Source organism: Centruroides sculpturatus, unplaced genomic scaffold, assembly GCF_000671375.1.
Source record: "Centruroides sculpturatus isolate CEXI.00-Female unplaced genomic scaffold, Cexi_2.0 scaffold611, whole genome shotgun sequence".
NCBI classification, from domain to species: domain Eukaryota; kingdom Metazoa; phylum Arthropoda; class Arachnida; order Scorpiones; family Buthidae; genus Centruroides; species Centruroides sculpturatus.
This window is the reverse complement of record NW_019384768.1, coordinates 392,919-418,222: the sequence shown is the minus strand read 5'-3', so window position 1 is coordinate 418,222 and position 25,304 is coordinate 392,919. Positions and strand designations below refer to the sequence as shown.

The 25,304-nt window shown below is 28.6% G+C and overlaps 2 protein-coding genes across 2 annotated transcripts in view; both read right to left on the bottom strand.

The window, feature by feature from the left end:
• Window positions 1-7,456: 7,456 nt before the first annotated feature.
• On the bottom strand, window positions 7,457-24,569 carry LOC111628937 (homeobox protein 2-like). Its single transcript, XM_023372794.1, has 9 exons — window positions 24,492-24,569; window positions 24,313-24,417; window positions 22,390-22,523; window positions 21,637-22,283; window positions 19,296-19,411; window positions 16,421-16,467; window positions 15,995-16,052; window positions 9,846-9,882; window positions 7,457-9,702 (listed from the first exon to the last, which is right to left on the bottom strand). Exons 3-9 carry the CDS (start codon window positions 22,467-22,469, stop codon window positions 7,910-7,912), a joined length of 2,778 nt encoding a protein of 925 aa, XP_023228562.1. The 5' UTR covers window positions 22,470-22,523; window positions 24,313-24,417; window positions 24,492-24,569; the 3' UTR covers window positions 7,457-7,909.
• The window catches only part of LOC111628939 (connector enhancer of kinase suppressor of ras 2-like), a 32,622-nt gene continuing 31,543 nt past the window's right edge, over window positions 24,226-25,304 (bottom strand). The window contains exons 7-9 of the mRNA XM_023372797.1: window positions 24,492-24,560; window positions 24,313-24,417; window positions 24,226-24,231 (exon numbers count right to left, since the gene is read on the bottom strand). Of these exons, the coding sequence (XP_023228565.1) occupies window positions 24,226-24,231; window positions 24,313-24,417; window positions 24,492-24,560 (180 nt within the window). The remainder of the gene's footprint in view (window positions 24,232-24,312; window positions 24,418-24,491; window positions 24,561-25,304) is intronic.

Genomic DNA, 25,304 nt, shown 5'->3' with positions numbered 1-25,304 from the left:
ACTTGTCAGTGTCACATCTTTCCACCGCTACGGAATGCTGCTGCTTGGCTAATCGAGAGGACAGCATTCTGGTGGTAGCCCCTATGTAGCAGGTGTGTGTCCCAGTTGTTGTATTTTCTAACGAAACCGAATATATTCATGACTTCCATTTTAAATTCACTTATCATTCAAAACTTTCGAACTTCGAAAAACACAAATATGCTAATTCACTACGGACAACCGTTTAAATAAATGAAACGGGTTTTCCCCTTGCTATGGATGTCTGTCCAGTGCAGTTCGCCTTTATTATGAGTTTGAAATGGAGGGGTTCCATAATACCACCTTCTCCTTTAGTTGTTAAAACAACGCGAAGACGAATGACGTAATGGATCAGATGGAATGTCTGCCGGAGAAGATAAACTCTGACACGAGGTTAAAAAAGTCGAAAAAGAGGAAAGATTTGTCGGTAAAAAAAACATCACGTGAAATAATTAAAATCTAAAAATTGACAGAAATTAGAAACAACGAGCTAAATTATTAGCACATGGCTTATACAGTACTCACCATTGAACGTAGACCAGACTGCAGTTAACGTGCCATTCATTAGATGGGTTTAAAAAAAACGTAGCTTTGATTCATTGCTGCGTCACCCGTCAATGAACATAGACCAGCCGATAATTTCTATTTCTGAAATAACTGATTATTTTGGCCTCATTTTAGCTTGCAGTGATCCTGTAAAGTGCTTTTTTTTAGTTTTATTTACGAACCTTTGCAGTTCATCTACAATAGCCAGAGGAAAAGCTATTTCAGAAGTTTAAGGAATGCTAAACACAGTCGTGGCATGTCTGAGACAGCTATTAGTAAAGAACTAATGCTAAGCAAGACAACAGTGCACCAGATTATTGTTTAAATCCAATAACTATTTCGAATATTTTGTACAATTACCTGCAGAAATTAATGCGTAACGATTCGAAAAGCCGCCTTAAGTACACATACTGCCATCTAGCGTGATGACGTCACTTTTTTAATTCCTCGAAGATTTTGCTAATTAACTAATTATAATTTAATGTCAGTTCTTCAAATATAATACTGTAGTAAACTTTAATAATAGACTTTTCTTTCAGACAGAAAGTATTAATTCGTGTGTCGCCATCTAGTGAAGAAAGAGAGACATAGACAGACAAAAATTCGTTGCAGTTTTATCTATATGTATATCTATATATATATATAAAAATGGACGTGTGTGTCCCTATATTTCACTTTTCCGCAAAAACTACACATCGCACGTGAATGGTGTTTGTATGTGGTAGTAGCCCCAAGTCTCCATTCATGCATAGGGGTGGTTGCGTCTCGATAGCTATAAGGGTGCGGGAGATATGGGCTTGAAAGTGGCTTTCTATTTCGAATGTTTTGTTCGAATTTGTTCGAATTAAATTCGAACATAAAATTCGAATATTGGTTCGATTATAGAACGATTGTAAACGTTCCAGAAACGTTGAAAATAGTTCGTTTGACTAAACGTAAAAATTCTCTAATTAGTCTGGAAACGGGGGACCTAATTCTTGCATTCTGTGAAAACGGGTAAGATTAGCTATAATGTAATTATCTTAATCTTCACTATCGTTACTTTTTGCCCAGCGAAGCGGGTCCTTGCAGCTAGATTCTAGATTACTTAGAAAAACAGTCTTTTATATATATAAAATAAACTATATTACATACAAATAAAAAACCAGCGAAGCGGGTCCTTGAAGCTAGTTTAATTAATAAAAAGTCTGTAGGTTTAATCAGTGGTGAACATTCCGGGGATCATAAAAATGCTACAGTTAAAATTTGGTAACGATTGGTTCAGTAGTTTTCATAGTTAGTGGTCACAAACAAAAAATACGTTGTCTCTTTATATAGTAGTATAGAATAGATCAGGCCTGATATAGATATAGAAGTATAAAATAGATATAGATTACACTAACCATGTTATACCTAACAAACCTGCTGGGCATCAGCGAAAAACTTCAAAAGTTGATGATAGGGATTTGAAAAGAATCGTAAAAAATCGCCGTGACAGAGCATTGGATATAACTACAATATGGAATGATACAACTGGAAACAATGTACCCGAAATTCGTCAATACTCAGGGGACTGCAAGAAATGCATTTCCGGATCTATGCAGCGTGGAAAAATCTTTGCTAACATCATATCAAAAGAAGAAACGTGTACAGTGGGCCAAAGAACATCTCTCCCAGTCTCAACAAAAGTGACATGAAATTCTGTGGTCTGATGAATCAAAATTTGAATTATCAGCAACAGACAAAAGCAAATGTATCATTCGATCTGCCAATGAAGCTAATGATCCATCGTTATTAAATCTCTCGGAGATGTTCCCTGCCAGCGTCATGGTTTGTGGGTATATGAGGGCAATGGTATGGGTCAGTTGACATTTATTGATGGAACACTTCCTTCAGAGAAATACATGAACATTCTACAAAAGTGTTTACTTCTATCCATAGAAAAGCTATTTTCAAAATATAACTTGCATTTTCCAGCAGGATGGGGCCACATGTCATACAAGCAGAAAAACAAAACAATGGCTCGCAGAAAAAAAAAAAAAAAAAGTTCTTCTTCCTTGGCCATCCAACAGCTCAGATCTTTCACCAATTGAGAATGTATGGAACATCATGAAAAGACATCTGCGAAAAACATGCTCTCGGACAGTTGAAGGACTAAAAGCTTCCATCTTAGTTCTGGAATTCCATAACGGCAGATGAATGTCAACACCTAATCAACAGCATGCCGAAACGTATGAAAGGTGTTTTGGCCGCAAAAGGTGATTAAACATGCAGCGATCTATGTTTTTTGATGCTTGTGACTCAAGTTTGACTGGCTGAATTTTGTTAAACTTGAATTGGCACAAGAACAGTGTGCTTATTCATCACAACGGCTACATTTAGCCCACTCTCTGTAGATACATAGTGTAACCCTCCACAATAGAGGCATTACGCAGTTAAAAGACAATATATTAACTAGAAGACTTATTTATTAATGGAACATTAACGATAAATATATCGAAGCAAAAGTGCAATGAATATTAATTAATCATAAAACATATCGAAGCTCAGAGAAAAAAATTAATAAATAAGTAAATATAAAAGTTTGAACTTACTCGTACAGTATTTACTTTACCAGACGACGTCACTTCGCGCATGCTCAGTTTCGCTATTTTGTAAGCAGACGATATTTTTTTCCGTGGAAAAAAATTTTTATTTCGATCGTTATCTCACATTTTATTTCTTGTTAAGATAATATTTAAATTTAAAAAATGTTTTCATAAATAAAATAAAGCATCTAGGCTCTAGCCAGCAGCAGAATTCGTGGCCACCATCTTGCCCCAACGTGCACTTTTCACACTGACTGCAAACACGGGTTAACTTTATTTCAAAACTAAACAGTTACAGTCTTAAAGGTTACTTCGAATACCATAATATCTTCATCTTTCTGTGTCGTTTGCATCCCGCAACGGAACTTTGACGTCATACCCCACTTCGACCAGCCACCATCTCGAAAATGGACATGATCATCATCTTCATCTCTACCCGGAGGCCGTTTCGAACCAACTAGATCCATCACCGGACGTCACGAAACATAGGAACAGTGAGCTGACGAGCGAACTCTGTTATTTTGGACAGTGCAGCATTGTTGAACTACTTTCGACGTCAACCACCTGTCGACATTCGTGTAAGCCAGTTTACTATAATAAACGGTTTTGTTGTAAGGACACGTGTCATCTTTGCCTCCCGTATAGCCGCTCACATACTATCAGCCCCCTAGACTTTTCCTGACGCGGGATTAACTGATTGCCCCTAAAAATCGGCAAACTTACAACGTCAACACGACCATAGCTTCCCTTATTAGAAGGGCATTCCTAATACTAATACATTCCTCTACTCAAGCTATTACCAATATTGAGTTTGATTCCATCCGTTCAGCAGTATGTGCGGCAAGCTAGTACAGTATTGCCAAATACAACCACGTCCTAAACAGGGTCAAAAGGTCGCTCTTCCCTACCACCAGTTTGCGGAGCCCAAGAGAACGGACTGTAGTCCAGTCCTCTTTATCATATTGCGGTCACCTGTCAGCCTATATCGCGTATCTTCAGACAAAATTCCTTGTATTTACCTATCTCACCGTGCTCAACTTTACGGAGGCTTTTCTGAAATGATAGGTATGCACTTTCGCACTTGGAAAAGTCTGGATTATATTCGGTTCCGTTAGAAAATACAACTGGGACACACACATCTGTTACACAGGGGCTACCACCAGAATGCTGTCCTCTCGATTAGCCAAACACCAGCATTTCGTAGCGGTGGAAAGGTGTGACACTGAGTTGTCCAACATGATCGTACAACATAACCACACCCACTTTGGGGCCGCACCGTATTACTTAGGAGCCGTGGGAAGGGAGCCTTGTGTTTATTTGGGTTAATTTGTATAAACGTATAAATAACAATAACTGACCGCTTGTCTCCACTTCCCTACGTTTTTCTATATGGTTGGTTGCACATTTCTATGTGCATGCTTGTAGATACAACGTGATTTTAAAAATGTTTTCAAAACATTTTACATTAAAATTTTGTATTCTATTCGATTTAGGTTGTTCCAAATCTGTACTTCAAAAGTGTTGTTCTGAAAAAGCGTTCTATTTGAGTTGTCTGATGACGATATTTATACGAATATCGAAAGCGCTAACAATTAAAATAAGCCCTTTCAACGTCGTTTCCTGTTGATTTATTCTTTTTTCTCTCAAGCAAGAATGTTGGTATGACTTTCATACTACATTTTTACGTTATTTTATGATATACAGATCATTACATTATTCTACAAATCTATAGAACTGTAGAATAACATAAAGTAACTTAAGATTTCATTTCATAAATTATGAAAATTGGTTAATTTATTTAGTTCTATCATTCATCAAAAATTAAAGAGTAGAACGTTTTTTTTTTTAAAACACTAATTAATATGAAACAGTTTTATTCAGATAATGAAAACAGTACATGTTCTTATTGTTCTGCTATAAATTATCAAAATGAGAAATAACAAAACTTAGGCTTTTGTCTTTAAGATTTTGTCAGTTAAGTAGTTGTAATTGGACAAAAGAATCAACTTTGATCCTTTGTAAGATATCTGCTCCAATTCCTGCATGTTTTTTTGCAGATAAAGGGATGGCATACAACTCTTAAAAACTTAAAATCTTCTGTCAGCATTTATAAAACGATTTTGTGTCTATAGAAATGATTCTTGTATTGGCAAGAAGTGGTAATGCTTTGGCTAGTCAGTGTCTATATCGGTGGTGATGGAACAAAATTCATATACATTTTATTAAATGGAGCATTAGCATCAATATATTCAAAAATTTATTGATAAGCAATTTTGTGTTTACTATTCTCAGGAAACAATACATAAATAAACTAATAAACTTTAATGTATTGAATAAAATAGAAGCATGGAATTGTCTATGAATACAGCATTGATAATATATTGTAGTACATTTTGAAGTTTTTATTGCAAATTTTTTCCAATCTTTTATTTTTCATGAAATGCTTGAGGCAGGTTTGCAAAAGACTAGTCTATATGATATAGTCTTCCTTTTAATGATATTAAATTAGGATTATTCAGAATATTTTTGCAACCCTTCACAGACAAGGAAATTAATGTTCATCTGACAACTATTCAATTTTGCAGAGCATTCAAGCAATTGATTCTGAAAATCAGGCCAGAGCTGACTTGATTTTCAGGACAATTAATTAATGCGCAGGTTTTTAAAAGCAGGGAGCAAAATAAATTCTTGTAGTTTATTTTTACAATATACGTATAGAAGGTAACACAATACAGTAGACTAAGGAGGAACTGAATGAATATAAAATAAGTTAGATTTAATGTAGCCTACTGTTAGTGTTAAAGGTATGGGCCATACTGATCACAAATCTTAATTAAATTAATTTTCTAATCACAAATTTTAATTATATTAATTTTATTTTAACAATAAGTTTAATGTACTCCTTTTGATTATCAAATTTATTATTATAAATCTACACTGTGCTAATTTGCAATAATGATTTTTGATGTTGAGCATGTTTTGTCGTCATATATGATTAATGAATACATTTGATATAATTTTAAACTATATTGAGATATTGAGGAGTTTATAAAATATGGGTTTGGGTGGCTACTGAAAGAAATTATATTTATAGATCTTCATATAGGAAAATACAAAAATGAAATTTAAGGTTGTAATATTATTCTTCCAAAACATTTAGTTAACGTTGTGTGTTAAATATAAAATGTTCAGACAATCATTGTTTTTTATATTGTATAATTGGTGACGTGTATAATACTGCACTGAGAAAATAATTAATTTAAAAACACATTTGATAATTAAACAGAATATACTAAACTTTGGCTTACTGTTAAAATAAAATAAAATTAATTAAATGTGTTTTAATTGTTTATAATTTTCAATTTACTCAGATATTAGAACAAACTTTTATTTTAAAAATTATTATTGCAAATTAACACAACTTAATATTATAACAATAAATTTGATAATTAATAGTAGTATATTATACTTGTTAAAATAAAATTAATTTAATTAAGATTTGTGATCAGTATGGCCCATATTACTACTACTACTGTTTTATTTAAAAAAAGGAAAATGAAGTTGACTGTGCTATGAGCACTAAGAGAGTCTTTAATCATGCCCACAATGGTCTAGTGACAAGAAACAGGGCCCAAAACATCCAAGACAGACCACTTCCAAAAATTTTATTTTATATATAAATAACCTCAAATAGACATAAATACCAATAAACCAGCAAAAATAAAAGAAATAAATTCTGGAGGATGGCTGTTTAAAACAGAAGAAAATGTTTTCGTTTTATTTCTTTTATTTTTGCTGCTTGATTGGTATTTACATCTAGTTGAGATTATTTATATTAATTTATATCAGTTGTTTCATACTTTCAATTTCAATTCTTTTTTAAATATTTTGTGCAACACAGACTGCACAAAATACTAATGTGGACAGCATGCAGCCTGGGTCTGTGGGTTGTAAACCCATTATATATTTTTTGTGAGTAATGTAATTTTCTTGCAAAATTTTAAAAATATTCTTAGTTTTAATGTTTTTAAAATCTTTGTTATAATAGCAGATAGAATATGGTATAAAATTTGTTATAACATCTATCAATACTAATCTTTTCATACTGATATCTATTTTTTTTTTTTTTTATAAAGCTAAAATAATACCACCTCAAAGCTAATTAGACTTCAATTTTGAGACAACAACACATCAGAAGTGATGCAAATTCAAAATTTTTATCAATTTTTCCCTTGGAACAATTCTATATATATATATAGCAAACATTATGTGAAAAATAAAATTTACTAAACAAAGATTTTATAAAATATTTTTATTATACAGCTTTTAAATGGATAAAATATATGAAATATAATTTTTCAGAATATATCATTTCGAAAAAGAATGGAATGTTTGAATTATTAACAACAATAATGTATAGATAATAATGTATATTAATTTTACAAATAATATATTTGGCATATTTATTTACAATTTTGATGATATATTTCTGATGTAAATAGTTAAATATAGTTGAAGCAAACAATAAACAAGATTTCATATTCAAGCATTTAAGAAGAAAATTTCAGAAATAATCATCCTATAATACTCTCATTAAAAATGATTAATATAACAATAATGTACAAATTATATTTACACTTATAAAGACAGTAAGTATATAATTAAAAAAAAAAACTATTAAACTTTTTCAAATAAAAATGAAGAAATTTAATAGTTTTGTGTCATTTTCTAACAAAATATGAATGTAGTTAAGTAGATTCACCTATTACACTTATTATTTAAACATCTATTGGCAAACTTGTATGGCCTAAAAATGCTTTTGGTTTTAAGACATATTCTTTACTTTGTTCAAGTCTTTTGCTAGTTTCTCCAGATCCTGAATCACTGCTGCCATAACTAACACTTCGTTTCTTTCCTAACATAGCTGCTACTCCCATTCTTGGCAAGTGTGAATTACGACAATTATCAATAGATTCTTCTGTTAGTGTTTGTGTAACCAATGGTAAACTAATTGTAAGCTCAGGCCTGATTTGTGTTTCAACATAATAATAATGGCTTCCCGAGGAAGTACTACTATTTAGACTACTATTACTACTGTATAAAATACTTTCGTCGGACATATTCTGACATGGTTTGTTATAAAAAACTTCGTAACTTTTAGAATCAGATTCTTGAGAAGTAAGTGATGTGTTTAAACACAATTCATCATCACATAGACTGATATCATCATTATTATCAGTCTGTACAGCTGCAGATATTCTAGATCTGGCAACTGGAGAAAAAAATGGTGTTACCAAGTTAACATTTGGTTTATCTTCAATTTTGTTTAATTTTATAGATTTCAATTTATGTGAAAGTCGTTCTAGAGTTTCTTTTTTCAACATTACGTCTTTTGGTGGTTGAAGGTAATCTTTTTTAGAAACAACTTCCTTAATACCGGAAACAATTTCTTCTTTAATAGTTGTATTTTGTTGAAAATTATTTTGACTTGATTCAAATCCTCTTCCTGAATTTCCATAAGATGTATACATGTTTTGTATTTCTTCACTTGTAGCTGTTCTTAAAAACTTATTCATCTGTTTATTATCAACATAATCTTTTTTGCCGTCTTGAGTTACTTTTCTTTCATTTATTAAAATTTGAGATTTCGTCTGACTATTTTCTAAGTGAGAAGAATAAGATGAATAGTTAAACATTTGATTAAAACAATGATTATTATGAGAGTTTACAACTCCTTTATGAAAGGTTGCTATCTGATCACCTCGAAGAGGTTTTGGTTTGGTAATAGTAGCATATGAGGAAACAGGTTGATATATTTGAGAAACTGAAGGAAAATGTGAAGGTTCCTGTTTTGACATTACATTAAATGATTCTGCAATTTTTGCTACATATCCAGGTGATTTTAAATCTTTATTTCTGCATGAATTTACCAATTGGTTCTTCTGAACTGTTTCATACAGTTTAGAATTATCTGGATATCTTGAAAGATTGAATTTTCTATCTAGAGAATTAGCATAATTAACTGATTGCAAAGTAGGCTTATTTAAATAAATATCCTTAATAGGTTCATTTTGAACATGAGGGACAGAACCTGCAATCTTTGTTACTTCTTTCTTTAGGAATTTTGTTTCACAAGAAGAAATATTTGACATTTGTTTTATATGGTTAATGTTACTATTATGAGATTTGTTTACTGTTTCAGAAACATCAATGCAGCTTACCGATCTTCCTGATATTGGTTTAAAAGCTGATGTTCTTTCTGGATTTGCAATCTTTTCCCAATCTTTTGGAAGAATTGCTTGATCTGTAGTAAATCTTCTTGGAGTTCTTAATTGTATGTTTTTTGCTCTTTTATAATTGGTATGTTCTAATGGCTTTATTTTTTGATACTTCAATGTTATTTCTACTTTAGAATTTTCAGATTTGTTTGTAACTTCATTTCTTTGTTGTAAGGAATTATGCTCATTTACCTCATCCAATGATGAATCTGACTGACCCGAAATATCAGTTGTACTGTTGCTATGTTGGCTTTTAATATTTTGATCATTTGACATCTCTTCTGGAATTAAATCTGAAAAGAGAATGTATTTACTTAAAACAATTTGTCAAGGATTTTAAATTAAAAATAGAAGGATAAAATTAAAAAGTCTCCATTACTTCATTATAAAAAGTAGAAATATCAATTTAAAACATTTTATAAAATTTTACACTTACTAGTAGAATTCTGCTGTAACTTTTTATCATTTATGATCTGTAAAATAATATAATATTTAATATAACACTTATTCTATTTAATAAATATTTGTCTATTTTAAACATACAGTAGAATCTGTTTATTGTAATCAGATATTTTTATCAAAATCAACATGTTTCAAATAATCTGAATTAATATAAAGGCTGACCAGGTTTTGAGTTCAGTTATTAGTTATTATAATCAATAGGAATGCTATTTTGCATATAATGCATAATGACTTTGTGGCTCTTGGTGTGCTATATTAGTTGTTGATTTATGCTGAGATTATTCAGAAATCAAGAAAAATTAACAATATTAAAATGCATAAATTTTTCTTAAACCTATAAACCACATTTTACAAAGAAGTACAGTAAAATGTCGTATGATTTAGATCGGATGCCTGGGGGAAAAACACAAATGAAAAACATACAACTGGAAAGTTTCATGCTTTATAAAGCTAGACATTAAATCCATATTTCAGGGCAAGTGCATATTACAAGGACAAAGACAAAATGGCTGATGATTACACTCACAAAACAACAAAACTGTTATAAAAGCAACAAAAAAGCAAGGTAAAAAATACAATAAAATATAAACATTACTATAATTATGTAAAATAATCAGTAAATTTAGTTTGACAGCCTTTGTGTATTTCACATATTAAAAATTCTGAATTGCTTAAATATTTCAATTTTACTGAAGAGATATTCCACTTGGGAAGCCAGCACAATATAAAGCTGCAGTTTCAGAAAGAGCAGTGGATAAAAATCCTAAAGATTTCTGAAAAAGTAAGAGAATAAATGTTGGAAAAAAAGGAGCATTAAAGGCATTGTCAATGCCATCTTTTGATGCTGACTGATGTTGAAAGAAGTATTTCAATTGTGAAAAGCATACCAAGACCCAATAAAAAATAATATCACAAAAGAAAATTTAGATGGCCATAAGAGACAACTAACAGTATTCATACTGATAAAAAATTGTATTAGAAAGACATCTAAATTATTCTTTTATAGAAACTTATTTTCAATAATAAATATTGACAGAATTATAATGTTTCCTTAATAATATATTTACAAATAATAATTTCTAAGATATGTATAACTAGTAAAAAAAAAATCACAATTTTTTAGTTATTTACATAGAAGTGGTGACCCTAATAATCATTATCTTCAGCTAAAGCTTGTTTGCACTATCAGCCTCAACTTGTGATTGAAAACATACAATTATTATGTCTTTAACTTGTGCAGTAATTAATCTAATTTATTTTAAACTAGATGAATTACTATTAACTAATAATAATAATTCTTCAGAATCAAAAAATTCAAGTTATACATTTTTAATTGTATTTGAAGATCCTTTTAACACTGCAATTTCCACTAATTTTAGTTTAACTATCCTGCTGATGCTAACTGATATACTAATAACTACAGCTATACTGATGATGATGATGATGATGATGATGATGATGTCATCATCATCATCAGTATATCTTAGTCCTAAAATGATTATAATAAATGGATTCTGCTGTATTTGTTTCAGAATGTTTAATAAAATAATTTAAAATATAAAACTATATAGTGATATGGGACCTGCTCGTTCCCCTGAGTGCAATCTGTGTTATATATAAATATGTATGCTACTCTATGGTATGTGCTTTATCGAATTTATATTTATATGTTGTTTTATTTATTGTTCAAAGAATGCTAAAGTTTAAATTTAAAAAGAATGTTAAAAGAAAAGTTTAAAAATTTAAAAGTGGAAAAGGAGAATGTTCTAAATTTGGAATGCAGAAACAGAACAGGATTTGAAGGTTGTAAGGGTTAAGAAAAGGTTTGTTATCTGTTTGGAGAATTAAAGAAATGTTTTAAATCCTTCTTGTTTGAAGGTTTTTTTCTTTTAGAAAAGGACCTGTGTTGATAGAGGATCACCTACAAACTATATAATATGTGAGTTGTACAGTAAATATGGTTACTACAGTAATTTCATTTCAAATGAAAGCAGCAATGTAGCTCAATCAAACCTAATGTCCTGTATGCCTCATGCCACAAACTGGACGAAGTATGAACTTCCTGATCTACTTTTATCTTGTAATTAAAGATTGCATCAGAATCTTTAATACCTGCTGAAGAAAACTGACTTGGGTTGATATTTCTTATAAAACATGATGCTAGAACCAAGAAATTCGTTGCAAGCTTTTAATTGAATTTGGAGATAATACTGTAGTCCCGACATATATATTTGTAGGATGCAACTGTTCTGCCCCATCCCTTGGCCAATAAAATCATGTTGTTCTGTCTTCTAAGATTATAGTGGTATAGTGTAAGTGGATTTCCTGAAGAATGAAAAGACTATCGATGCAGTCTACTACTATTTATAGTTGTAGGCTGCATGTATAGTAGTAGTACACAGGAAAATATCAAGTAAAAGTGACATTTTACTGCAGGATAATGCAAGATCATACACGCTACGAAAATTATGAAAGTTCTTGTCAAGCATTACCTTATTTTTCTCCTCTCATCAAGACTTAACACTAAGTAATTATCCTTTAAAATTATTTTGGTTAAAATGTATAAATAATTTGACTAATAAAGGTAGTAAAAACATAACATCCTTAAAACCAAGGATTTTATGTTTTTACTACCTTTATTAGTCAAATTTTTTATACATTTTAACCAAAATATTTTTATTTCTACAGTTTTACTTATTTTACCTCATAGTTTTAATAATTACTGTCACTATAATTAGTTTCAGTTTTCACTGATTTACATAATAAAATAAGGACTGAAGAGGGGCATAGAGCCTGAAATCATATCCGTTCTAAATTGTAGAAAATAAATCTACTTTTTCCATCAAAAGGAGTGTTCCTGTGTGATTTGTTCTCAATAGAAACTTTATGCTAAGTTCTAAAGGACATACAACTAATTGAGAGAACAGCAAGCAATCAAGTACTACAGTAAGTGATTATCATTTGTTTGATACTACCTTTGAAGAATATCTCAACCAAAAACGGTTTACAGATGATAATGAGGTAATCAGTACAGTTCTTCAATGGTTCCTGGGTCAATCAAAAGAATATGTGGCCATAATACAATAGATAGACTAAGAGAAAAATGTCTTAGAGTGGTAAGGGACAGAAAGAAATTACAAATTACTATTTTTCAAGCTTAATACTTTATGAAGCAATAAAATCAGTCCATTTATTTACTTGGACAATCCTTGTAGTTTGAAAAATGATTATCCATTCAAGTAAGATTTAAAATTATCAATATTAATCATGTATAGATTTAGTAAGTAAATGTATGAGAATAATTTTTTCCAGCAGTAGTATAAAGTAGTAATACTTTATAAAAATAATAGATGACTTAATAAAATGTGTACAACTCACTTATTTTCAATCTCCACAGAAATTTGTAGACCATAAATTTCACTGATGAACATTATTTATTTATTTATTTGTAACCACAGTATGCATTTTGGGCAGACAAGTTGTCCCCTTCAGCCATTGCATCTTCTACCAAGAACTTCCCCATTGACCAGTTGGTTACATGAAATGCAACGAATTTTAGTTTTATGCTGTTTAATCTATATCTATATAAGCATTAACCATCTATCTCTAAGTGATTTCTCAATAGTGTGAAGTACTATAAAGAGCAATTCATAGTGCTCAGAAAATTAACTATATTGTTAAGTTTTTAAAGTTTTACCTTCTTATTTAACATGTAAACTTTTAAAATGGGTTTTCCTCTAGTTTGTAGAAGTTTTTAATAATAAATGATTTTTAAAAATAATTCTATCACAAGTGTGTGTCTTTGTTTTTAAAGAAAATAAATAAAATTTCATTTAATTTATATCATAGTTAATAAAATTGATTTATTTCTTGAACATTTCTAAATTGTAAGAAAAAGTGGAAAACAATAAATGACTATTAGAATAAGAACAGTTGCAATTATTAGAAATAAACTGACCTATCAAAATTAATTAATTTAATTTCTTCCATGAAATTATGTCAATTCTAACCAAAAATAATTTTATTAGCAAATATTTCAATGTAATGTTTGAAGTAACATAGAATTTCTGTGATTTCATAAATAGAAAATTCTTATTTCCTTCTAAGCATTTGAAAGAATTTACTAAAATCAGGACTCATACTCATACTGGTTAAATCAAAACTGAGGCACCAACTAATATTTGAAGGCACAAAAAATAAAATATACAAATGTTTATAGTTATGTAATTACTAAAATACTTTAGTAAGTTTGTCCTAAACTTCAACAAATAAATTGGATCATAAATTAAACAGTATTATCTGCCCTTCAGTTTGATCTGGATGAGATTTGGTGCCACAATTAAGTTGGCACCATATCTTTGTTGAGACAATGCTTGAAATCCTTTTTGCAGTATTTATTCGTGAATCACGTAAAAGTAGTATGCAAAATGCTGTATGATCACCAATCCTCTTAGTCTACCTGGAGATAAGGCGATAAATTGTCAAGCTATTTTCAGACTTCATCAATTAATTTGACTAAAGATAGGTGAACATGCTGCTATCTCATACTAATTTTTAATTTAGCTATTTCTGGAAGAAAAGAATTAGTCTGGAGAGAGACACAAATCCACTTCTGCAGGTTCAAGTTTTCTTCAGGAGTACTAGACCAGAATTTGCCTGAAGTCCATTCTGAGCTAATTCTTTTTACCAGAAATTTCTAAATTAAAAATTAATTTAATTACTTATAATTATTAAAATTAATAGGACATAGGTGGATATGCCACCATCTTTAATCAAATTAACTGGTAACTAATTATTAATAGAGCCTGAAAACAGACTGATAATTTGACAGATTGTTTGGCTTTAATCAATTAAATGGGTTTTGAGTTGATATTATTAGGTAAAGTGACCATTACACTCAACTTACCTAATAATAACAACTAACAATTAAGCCAACCACTGTTAAAATGGTATTTTGGCATCTTTAATATAAGAAAAGTAACATCAAAAATACTTTTGTCAGAATTGTTATTCACTGAACTCAACAGCACACAAAAAAATAGGAATAGATTAATTGGTAAAGCAAAGTAAAAATGTCAATACCTATAACTATTACACACACTGAAATATGTGAAGTAAATACATAAGAGCAATACAGTATAACTCTAATTATATCCAGATTAATTCAGACTGATGGCAGAAGATCCAGATATTTGGTTTTCTCTTTACATTGTGATAACAGCATAATATCTTTAAAGTATATTTTTCTAAACATGGCTACTATTGATTAAAACTTTATTTATATTGTATTAAAAATTAATTTGTTTGCTATACCAATCTATACAAAGTTCAAATTAGTCTGTTGTTGAATACATTTCATCACAAAAAGTTTAATTCATGATAATCTGGATAATTGCAGTTTAAATAATTGGAATTTTATTGTATCATATTATAAACAAATAAATATCAAAACAATAAAATGTTCCACCTAGAGATTAAAAGTTACTACAGTCTGAGTTATGAGCAGATTGCAGATGTTCTTGCCCCTCATATATGCTTCATTAGGATCACATTAACTATCCTATCACATAATATAATTAACAATAAATTTTGAATTAAATTCTAAAAAGATGACTTTGAAGGGAAAAAGTGACCTGGCATAAGGACTGAAAATTTATAACAAGTTATTCCATCCAATTCTTCAATATTGCAAATCATACTAATTTGTTTTAACATAATTATTCTATATTGCATGTCATTTGTTTCAAGTAGATAAGGTGAAATTAAAATTAGTATAGCAATTTTTTTTACTATTAGTAGTATTGAGTTAAATTAATCTTTATTTACGTAAGTTAGGCAATTGTCTATAAAGGCAAATGAAGCTATTCCTCATGAGTAAAACATACCATATAGTTTTATAGAAATTTTATTTGGCTTTATGTAAAAAACTACCATCTTTATTACTGTTTTTTTGTCTTTAAATTCAATGGAAGTTTTTCCCATCAAAAGTTGGTCTATAGATTGCCTTTCAATTACACACAAGAAATATTTTTTTAGAAAACTCTAATACTAAAAAGTTTTAGATAATAATTTTTTTTACATTTAAAAAATGGATTAAAATAATAATGATAATAATAATCAAACCTGTCTTGTAAATGTTCTTGTATTGGCACCTGGAGAAGGAAGAGAGACAACTTGAAATCTGGAAAGAAATTTATAATAAATTTTACTTTTATGCTTTTTGTATGCACATTCAAATTCATTAATCTTAAAAAAAGTATGAAAGTGAGCAAATACTTTTTTGCTCACTGTATTTACTCTCATGAATTTAATATTTCAATACGGCAGCTTTAAAAATGGATTTAAATAATTTAAGATTTAATTACTTTAATAAGTGTTTTATTTTGTTAGAATTATATGTAAACCTTATGAAAAATAAATTTTTTTATGAAATGAATGAAATAATGAAAAAATTATAACAAAAAACACAAAAAATATTGAAATTATTAAGTTGGCAATATTACCATAAATAAACTAGAATACATTTTTATATTTCAGAATAATACATACTTTGCATTATTACTTTTATCATCCAATTCTGGGCAGATTATAAATTTCTGAAAAAATTGTAATAGTAAATAAAAACAATAATCAAAAGTAAATTTAATCATATTTTTTAAAAACATTAAAAATAAGAAAATCTATAAAATAAATACTTATTATAAAGTACTTTAAAATTTTCCAAGTGCTACAGCATTTTAAGAGATGTTTTTATAATTATAATTGATATTGAAGTGATGTTGCCCAATATGAAAATTAAGTATTAATTGTTTTATTTAGGTAGTAAGAAAACATAGAGAAACATACTGACATAGATAATTTTTAGAAAACTACAAATACACAATAAACAGAGTAATAAAACAAAATCAATCTGTTTAAGTAATAAGGTGATGTCAAAAGCAATTTACAAATGCTATCTAATAATATTTATTTAAAAACAAAACATTTTCTGTATTTTCATATATAGTACCTACTTACTCTGACAACAAAGTTATTGTTTAACCTAAATGTGCCTATAATTATATGTTTGTTTGCTAAAGAATGAAAATATGATATCTCATGCAAACATCAATTAGCATAGAAATGTATTCTGCAGAAGAATCATTGCAAGACACTATTATAAAAATTACATATTGTGAAAGCATTCTTCTAAATCAAGACCTAATTGCAACTAAGGGTTCTTCATCAATTTTGGAAGTTACAAATGCAATAAAAAAAACATTAAGCAGTCTGATATTTTCAAATGTAATATGGTATGCATGATTCTCCTCCAAATTAGTTCATTATGGAGAAGTGATTTTACACATTAATCAAGTTAATTTTTCCAGTGACATGTAAATCGTTTTGGAAAAATCTGAATTTATTCAATGTGCACAATGCAGAAATGTTTGTTTCATAAGCTACTATAACAATTGTCATCCACAAAATTGTGCTACTAGAATGCAAACAGATTGAATAATGTTAATAAAAATGTCCTTTGTTATTAACAAAATTGCCTTTGGATAATGATAATCTTTATATCTTATTGTCTTCCCAGATAAATTATAAATAAATGCTAGTACTATGTGCACACGAAAATTCAAAAATAATTTTTAAGTAAATATAATAAATTAAAAAATTTCAAGAATAAAGTGAAAATTATAGTTTTAGGGAAAAAAATTAAACTGATACCAATGAGATTTTAAACACCAACTTCACCATTATGAAACCAACACACCCCCACCTAGCCATCAGCTGCTCTATAAATCTTGGAAATTCTATTAGTTTTAAATAATTTGCAATTTTCAACCCTCAATTTTCTTATTTAATTCTGAGTACAGTAATACCCCGAACTTACACGATAGGTGGGGCTGAGCGAAAACCGTGTAAGTCGGGGTATAATTTCGCAATTTGTGTAAAATCCAAGTTGGAGGTATGTAAGCTAATAAATGTTCTCATTAATCTTATCTCGTCTTTTGATTTGTTCATGGTTATAAGAAATCACCACATAGAGTCTCTCAAGTCTCCGTAGATATAACAAACACAGAAATAAATAACACAAAATAAATTGTAGCTACAGTGATACCTCAGGATACGAACACCCCAGCATACGAAATTTTCAGGATACAACATGAAATTCGAACATATTTTTGCTCCATGATACGAACAAAAACTCACCATACGACATTATATTAGTTCGTGGCGCCATTTTTTATTCACTTCTGTTCGTTGGTCTCAGTCAGCGCGTTTGCTTCATCGTGGAAGGATCTCGCTTGATAAAGGAAATCTTGAGGTATTAACAGAAAGTGACTGATTTTATTGAAAAGAAACATCCCAAAAAGATTCACACTGGCCGTATTGCTGTTCGGAGTAATGACATTTGCCTAAGTCATTTTAGAAAAATTTTAAAAAGTAGGCAAAGCCAAACCTCTTTGGTTAGATATTTTACCAAGCGACCTCTATCCAATGAAAGTGCTGGTGGAAGTGAAGGAAAGAAAGCAAAAAGCAGTGAATAAAAATTAAAAATATATATATAAAACAACACTCATTTTTTAAAATCTTTCTAAGTTATTTTTAAGTTATTGTTACATTATGTTATGTAAGTTAAGTTTTAGTATCATTTCCCTTCTCCCTCTCCTCCGCCACCAGTTTACACCTCCACCGTGGTCGATCCTCAAAGTTAAAGTTCAAATAAAACTACATTTTTTAAATCAATTATTATTCTATTATGGTTATTTATACATTTACAAATACAAAACGTATTTTTCAGTGTTTTCCTTACTATATTTATTATTTTTTTAATGTACAACTTAGCTTTGAGTGTGTTTTTCGTGTTGGAACGAATTATTTGGTTTTACATGTAATCGTATGGGGAAAAATGATTCACCTTACGACATTTTCATGATACGATCTCAGTTTCGGAACGAATTAATTTCGTATCCTGAGGTACCACTGTATGTGTCGATTCCGCGCCACACGTCTGAACATGTAAGCTGAACAATAGCGTAAGAGCAGTGAGTAACCAAGAGTTGCATGGCGCTCAAACAAAAGACAAATCAACGAGATTTGAAAATCGCGTAACTCCGGGTTCGCATACGTCAGGGTAGCATAAGTCGAGGTATTACTGTATTGCACCTTACTGCTTGGCACATGTCAGTCATTGGGATGCACTATATTCTCACCAAGTTTGATCAAACTCAGTGACACCAACATCATGCCATCTCATTGTAACCAAAATAAATAAATAAATTTTGTTTGTTTTTTAGTATTGCTGGATAAAGTTATTACTTTTTTACCTTCCTTGGGTAACTTTATATTTTTAGTTACTCAAATTACATATTTCAATCCGTTTTTTACATTTATTCAAGAAGTGCTAAAGTAAAATTTTACTTAAAATGATACTTACTTCTTGTATATCCACAGTACAATTTGAGTTGCTAATATTTTGCTTAACAGGTGCAGGATAAGTTTCACTCTCAAGTAATCCAACAGTATTTTTGTTTTGTGTGTTATTTTCTTCATCTACAGAATAAAAAATTTCTATTAAATAAATACATTTTGTGAGAAGAGAGAAAATAATAAGATCTACTCATAATTGATTTGTATTTATTTTTATTATATAAAAGATGTTAAAATTTTCATACAAATACAAGTATACTTATTTCATCACTTTTAAAACAATAAAATATTGCAGACAAATGTTAGAATTGCATTTCAACATCAATTTTCAATTAAATTTAAAAAATTTAAAATGCCATAATTCTGATTTTAACAACCAGTGAGCTAAGATCAAATTCAATTACTAATATAATTATTTTATATCAAACAATATCACAATAATTAATCTTAGTTTGTTACTAAAATTAGTAAAATAAATTTTATAATTCAAAATAATTCATTCTATTTAAAATAAAAATTTGGACATTGATAATCAAGATAGAAGTCCAATTAGATAGGAAACTTGATAGAAATCTCATAAAAAACAAAAATTAGAAAAATGAAGAACATAAATCACTTCTTAACAGGAGAAAGAGAGAATTAATAATATAATAATTACAATAAATTGAGCTTTATAAAAAACACATTTCATTTTTGTAATTTGTTCAAATAATGAAGAAACAATGTCTAATCAACTATACAAGAATTTAACAAATATATTAAACTGTTAAAACTCAAAAAGGAATTAACAAAGATAATATATTAATACATTGGGGTAGCTGAAAGTTTGATTCCAATGTCTATTGTTGGCCCTGAGTCATTTTATATTTGTAAAAACATACAAATCAAAATAATTGGTATGTTCTATGCTTGATAAACTTATTCCAAATTAGATCATCATTTGCTTCAAAATCCAATGGTTAAAACATGAAGAACTTTTAAAGTTAACTGAAGATCAAATGTTTTAAGTAAATTTAAAATAACATGCATGTACACACATATATATAGTAATGAATAAATAAACAAATGTTACAAGTTTGATATTTTTAGCATGAACATAAACACAGATATAATAATAGGATGCAATTACTATAAATGGAATAACAAATAATAAGACACAATTTCTTATTTTCAGCTCAGAGTATTTATGCTGTTAGATTTCTCTATAGACACTTTTGTTCTGCATATGTAATTTTTCTATTTGCAGCATAGAATGATGATATGCAGAATACAATATAATATTGTTTTCTCGAAAATATAAAAGAAAAATTTTTTCTAAAATACAGCAATGGCTAGCCTTTGAGTACAGTAGAAAAATTAAAAATTATGAAGGCAATCAGAAGGAACAGGATTTAGATTGGTAAATTTGGCCAATTTTAACACAAAAATAATTTTATTGACATTTTTGACATCAAAAGTCAATTTGTTTTTAAATAGTATATAATTTCATTTATCACTTTTGTCTACAAGTTTATTTTTTGAAATTTTTTAAAAATTTTAATTTAATTTCTTTAAGATACTAGAGCCTTGGCCTTTTACAAGCATCCCAATAACAAAAGAAACAAAACAAAAAATGGTTAGAAAACATTAAACTAGAAACATAATTTCAGTTACATCACACAACTTTTAACTATTTGAACTTATACTGTATTCTAATTCACTTTTATATAGAACCAAATAAACAAGCAGAACTTCCATAATTTAAAAATCTCAAAAAAATCGCTTTTTAATTAAAAATTAATTAATTGGTTAATTTATAAATAAAAAAGTTGTTTCAAATATGGATATTAAAATAATCTAGAAATAATTACCAAATACTTAAGGTATCAACAATCATAGCTTCTAGATTCTAAATTTACATTCCTACAGAGATAGAATTTTAATTTCTTTTACCAGATTGTCAAAATATAATAATATTAAATAAAAATATTAATATACTATGCAAAATAAAAATTGTTACCTAATATTAACTTAATTCTCTGCAAAACAATTCCTAATATAAGCAGACATCAGATAAATAAATTTTTAATTGCTATTACCAGTTAATTTCAAACTTTCCAATCAAGTTTTAAACAAATTATTTTGATTTTAATAATCTTCAAACTATTTATCAAATTAGACAATATGTTAGAGTTATTTATTATTGCAGTATATATTAGTTTCTAAATAAAAATTTAATCATTGCTTCTAAATTAATTAAAGATTATTTTAATATAAGAATGAAATAAACCTAAAAATATACAATTGTAGAAATATATGTCTCTAAATATTCCAAAAATTTCATTGGAATGAAAATAAATTCAACTTACTTCTTACAGTTGACATTAAAACATCATTTTTAAAATCCAGATCTTTGGAAATACAGTTATGAATGTTTTGTCCTTTTAGTTGAAATTGGGATGTTGATGAATTCTGTCCATTTTCCAATGAAGGAAGATGATTTGCTTTTGAATTATGCACATTCTGAGTTTCTAAAGAAACTTCAGAACTACTACTATCACTGCTATAACCATTCTCTGAATTGAGCACTGTAGGATTTTGATGAAGATGTGTTTCTATGTACTTCATTGCTGGTGATTTATTATCAGTCTTAATAGGTATTAATTCTCTATCATTTTTTCTATTCCATTTATCACTATCTGTACTACCAAACTTACAGTCAACTGATTGTAATAGGGTATTACACAAAGAATTATTTGATGTTCCATTCTTTTTTGTATTACAGGTTGCATATTTTTCCTTAAGATTACTTTTTTCAGTCTTGGTACTTTCTTCTGTTTCAATATTATTAATAGAAGAATGTTTAGGGATATAAGGTATACTATCAATAGTTGCTCTTCGATTAATTCGTACTCTATGTTTAAATGCACTATTGAAATTTTTATGTTGAACAATAGACTGACTTATTCCATCCAGTGGATATAATGTATCAGTATTTGTTTCTTGCAAAATCTCTCTATGAAAAAAAATTGTTTTATTACTCTTTTAGTAATAAAATAATTATAGTTTTGCTTATACACACAGTATATAATTAAGAAATGAATAATTCTGTAATAGCTTACGTTTCCTTGGAGGATGGATTAGAAGGATAGACTTCTGAAATTGGTATTTGTGTAGAAGTAAACTTTGACCATTTGTTCATTCTGCGAAATGCAGTTCTCTTTGAAGGAATTCGACATGGCCATATTGTTTTAATCTAAAATGTTATAATAATAATAAGTAACTAGATATATACATGAATATATAAAGCAACAACCACTGTCATATGACATCAGGCTAAATTTTGGTTATAATAATTATAAATTACTGATAAATTTGACCAAAGAGATAGAATTTAGCCCTATGTCATACAGCAGTGGTTGTTGCTTTATTATAGCATATTGGGTTTTGTGGTGATGTTTATATTTTTATGAATATATATATTCATGTATTAGTTTTTAAAGTTTTTCCTTAATAAAAAATTGAAAAGAATTGTAATGTAGTTTTGAAGACTACAATAGATTTATGTAAAGTGTACATTAAGTTTAACATTTAAACTTAAATAATATTTTGATTTTTTATCATGTTCCTATAAAACATTCTGCAAATATATATATACAGTAGAGCGTTGTTTATCTGAATCAATTGGGGACTGGGGTTGTTCGGATAACTTATTTTTCAGATAACTGATTATGTACGAAAAAATATATTAATTTATCCTGTGTTGAAATTTTTCTCCGTTGTGTGTCACTTCACGTTGAATTTTCGTCGATGTTAAGCCTAACGAAGACTATTGTATCGTTAAAAATTATTTTTTTATTTTGTACAAACAAAATAAATATATTGAAAAATATAAAAACAATAAAAAATTATACTTCAGAAGTTAATTTAGTATCAAAAACGTAAAATATTTGAGTAGCCGAAGACATAGCCAAAGATTACAGCACCACAGCACTGGCAAAAATTTAAATTTGTCGACTGGAATTCCTTCGAATAACCGACCTTTGGATAAACGACGCTCTACTGTATATATATAGCTGAATAAAATGTGTAATTGACTTCAGAGAGATAAAAATTAATCTAAAAGAGAATCTAAATTAAAGTAAGACAAATATATTGTAAGAAATTATGGTTTTCTCAGATGACAGCATGCTGATATTCTAACATACTTCTTATAATAAATAAGTCTGTTGAAAATAGCATAAATGTTTTGAGATAAAATCTCATCTTCAAGGCATTTATCAGAACAAACAATCTCAAAATGAAGGTATTTTGTATTGAAAACATTTATCATACAGTTTTCAATTATTTATTGTTAGGATAAATTTTAAATTTATAGATAAATATATTGTAGAGTCAGAAAACAAGATGCATTGAATGTTGAACTCTGGACATCTGATTGCAGAAAATAAGAAGCATCTTTTCTGCATTAATAAATCTATGTAAATTATCCTATCTATATGATTTTTCAGTTTGAATTGTATAAATCAGTGTTTCTCAACCTCTAACGAATCATTGCCCCCTTCACTATAAAATTCCAATGCCGAGGGCCTAGACTAATGCCAAATTCATACTGCATTGAATAGAATAGTGACTAGTATAATGTTATTTGTTTAATTATTGTAAAATGTAACAAATAAAATATCTAATTATTCTTAATATAACGATTTACTGATATAACGATCACACAAAAAATTGTTTTTCGCCCCCAAAATATAAATTGTTACTAATTGCTCCCTCAACATGGAAAAACGCCCACATGGGGGCAATATCGCCCCATTGAGAAACACTGGTATAAATGCTGGCCACCTGTATTCAACTGATAGTTTTTGTTCATCTTAATTTGTGTTTATTGTGAGTAGTGTAATATTCATCATTCTTCTCTTATTATCATATCAAAGCATTTCACATGTTCTTCTTTATGCCTTGTTTTTAAATATTTTGTATAAATAAAAATAATGATAATAATACTGTATTTTAAAATTTTGAACAACATATAAACTTACTTCTTCTAGGACACTAGAATGATGAGGTCGTTTCTTTATGGTTAAATGTATTTCACTTGGATGTTCTCTTGTTGCACATACCAAATTTTTCAATTGCCATCCAACCTAAAATTTAATAATTCATTTTAAAATTATATTGATTAGACTTGTTTATGTTTAAAATTAAGCAATATTCTTACCACAGTTTGGTAATTCACTTGAATAATTTCATCACCTTCTGAAATTTTTCCACATCGATATGCTGGACTCTAGGGAAAAAAAAAACATAAATTGTTAATTTTGATAAAATGATACATTTATTTTAAAATACAATGGAATGCAATAAACTATAAAAAGTATTACTTAGAAAAATGTTCACTATAAATGATTTATATATAAATAACAAAATAATTTGTTTAGCTCAAGTGACCCTCAGATGTGCGACGATTCTCGAACGAATAGGTGTGCACGTGTGCTGATCTTTGTAATTATAAATTGTGAATACGTGTGACTAATATTATTTTCTTTTTTATTTTGTCATGTTATAAGTTATAAATAAATATAAACAAACAACACTAACTCCATAACATTAAATCTAAACACCAAAATGATTAATTTACTGTGTTTTTTTATTTCTTACTCCTATTTTTACGTATTCAGTATTCGGCCGAATAGTAACCGAATATTCGTTACATCACTAATATATATATGATAGATATAGTTTTGTTTTAATAAAAATATATAGCAATTGTACTCACACCGGTTAATGGATGTTGGGAGTCGTATTTTATATTCACCCCAGTGTGCTGTGCAGTTATGTAAAAACTTAATTTACAATTTTGATACAAAATTTAAACATATTTAAATTTAAAGTTGTTTTTATTATGTTTTGCTTTAAAATATGTTCTTGATAAAGTTATAAATAAAAGTAATGAAAGCATTTGAAATGAAATACCTCAAAATAAATTCGAACAATTTAAAAAAATTATTTTCAGAAAATTTTAAAATAATAA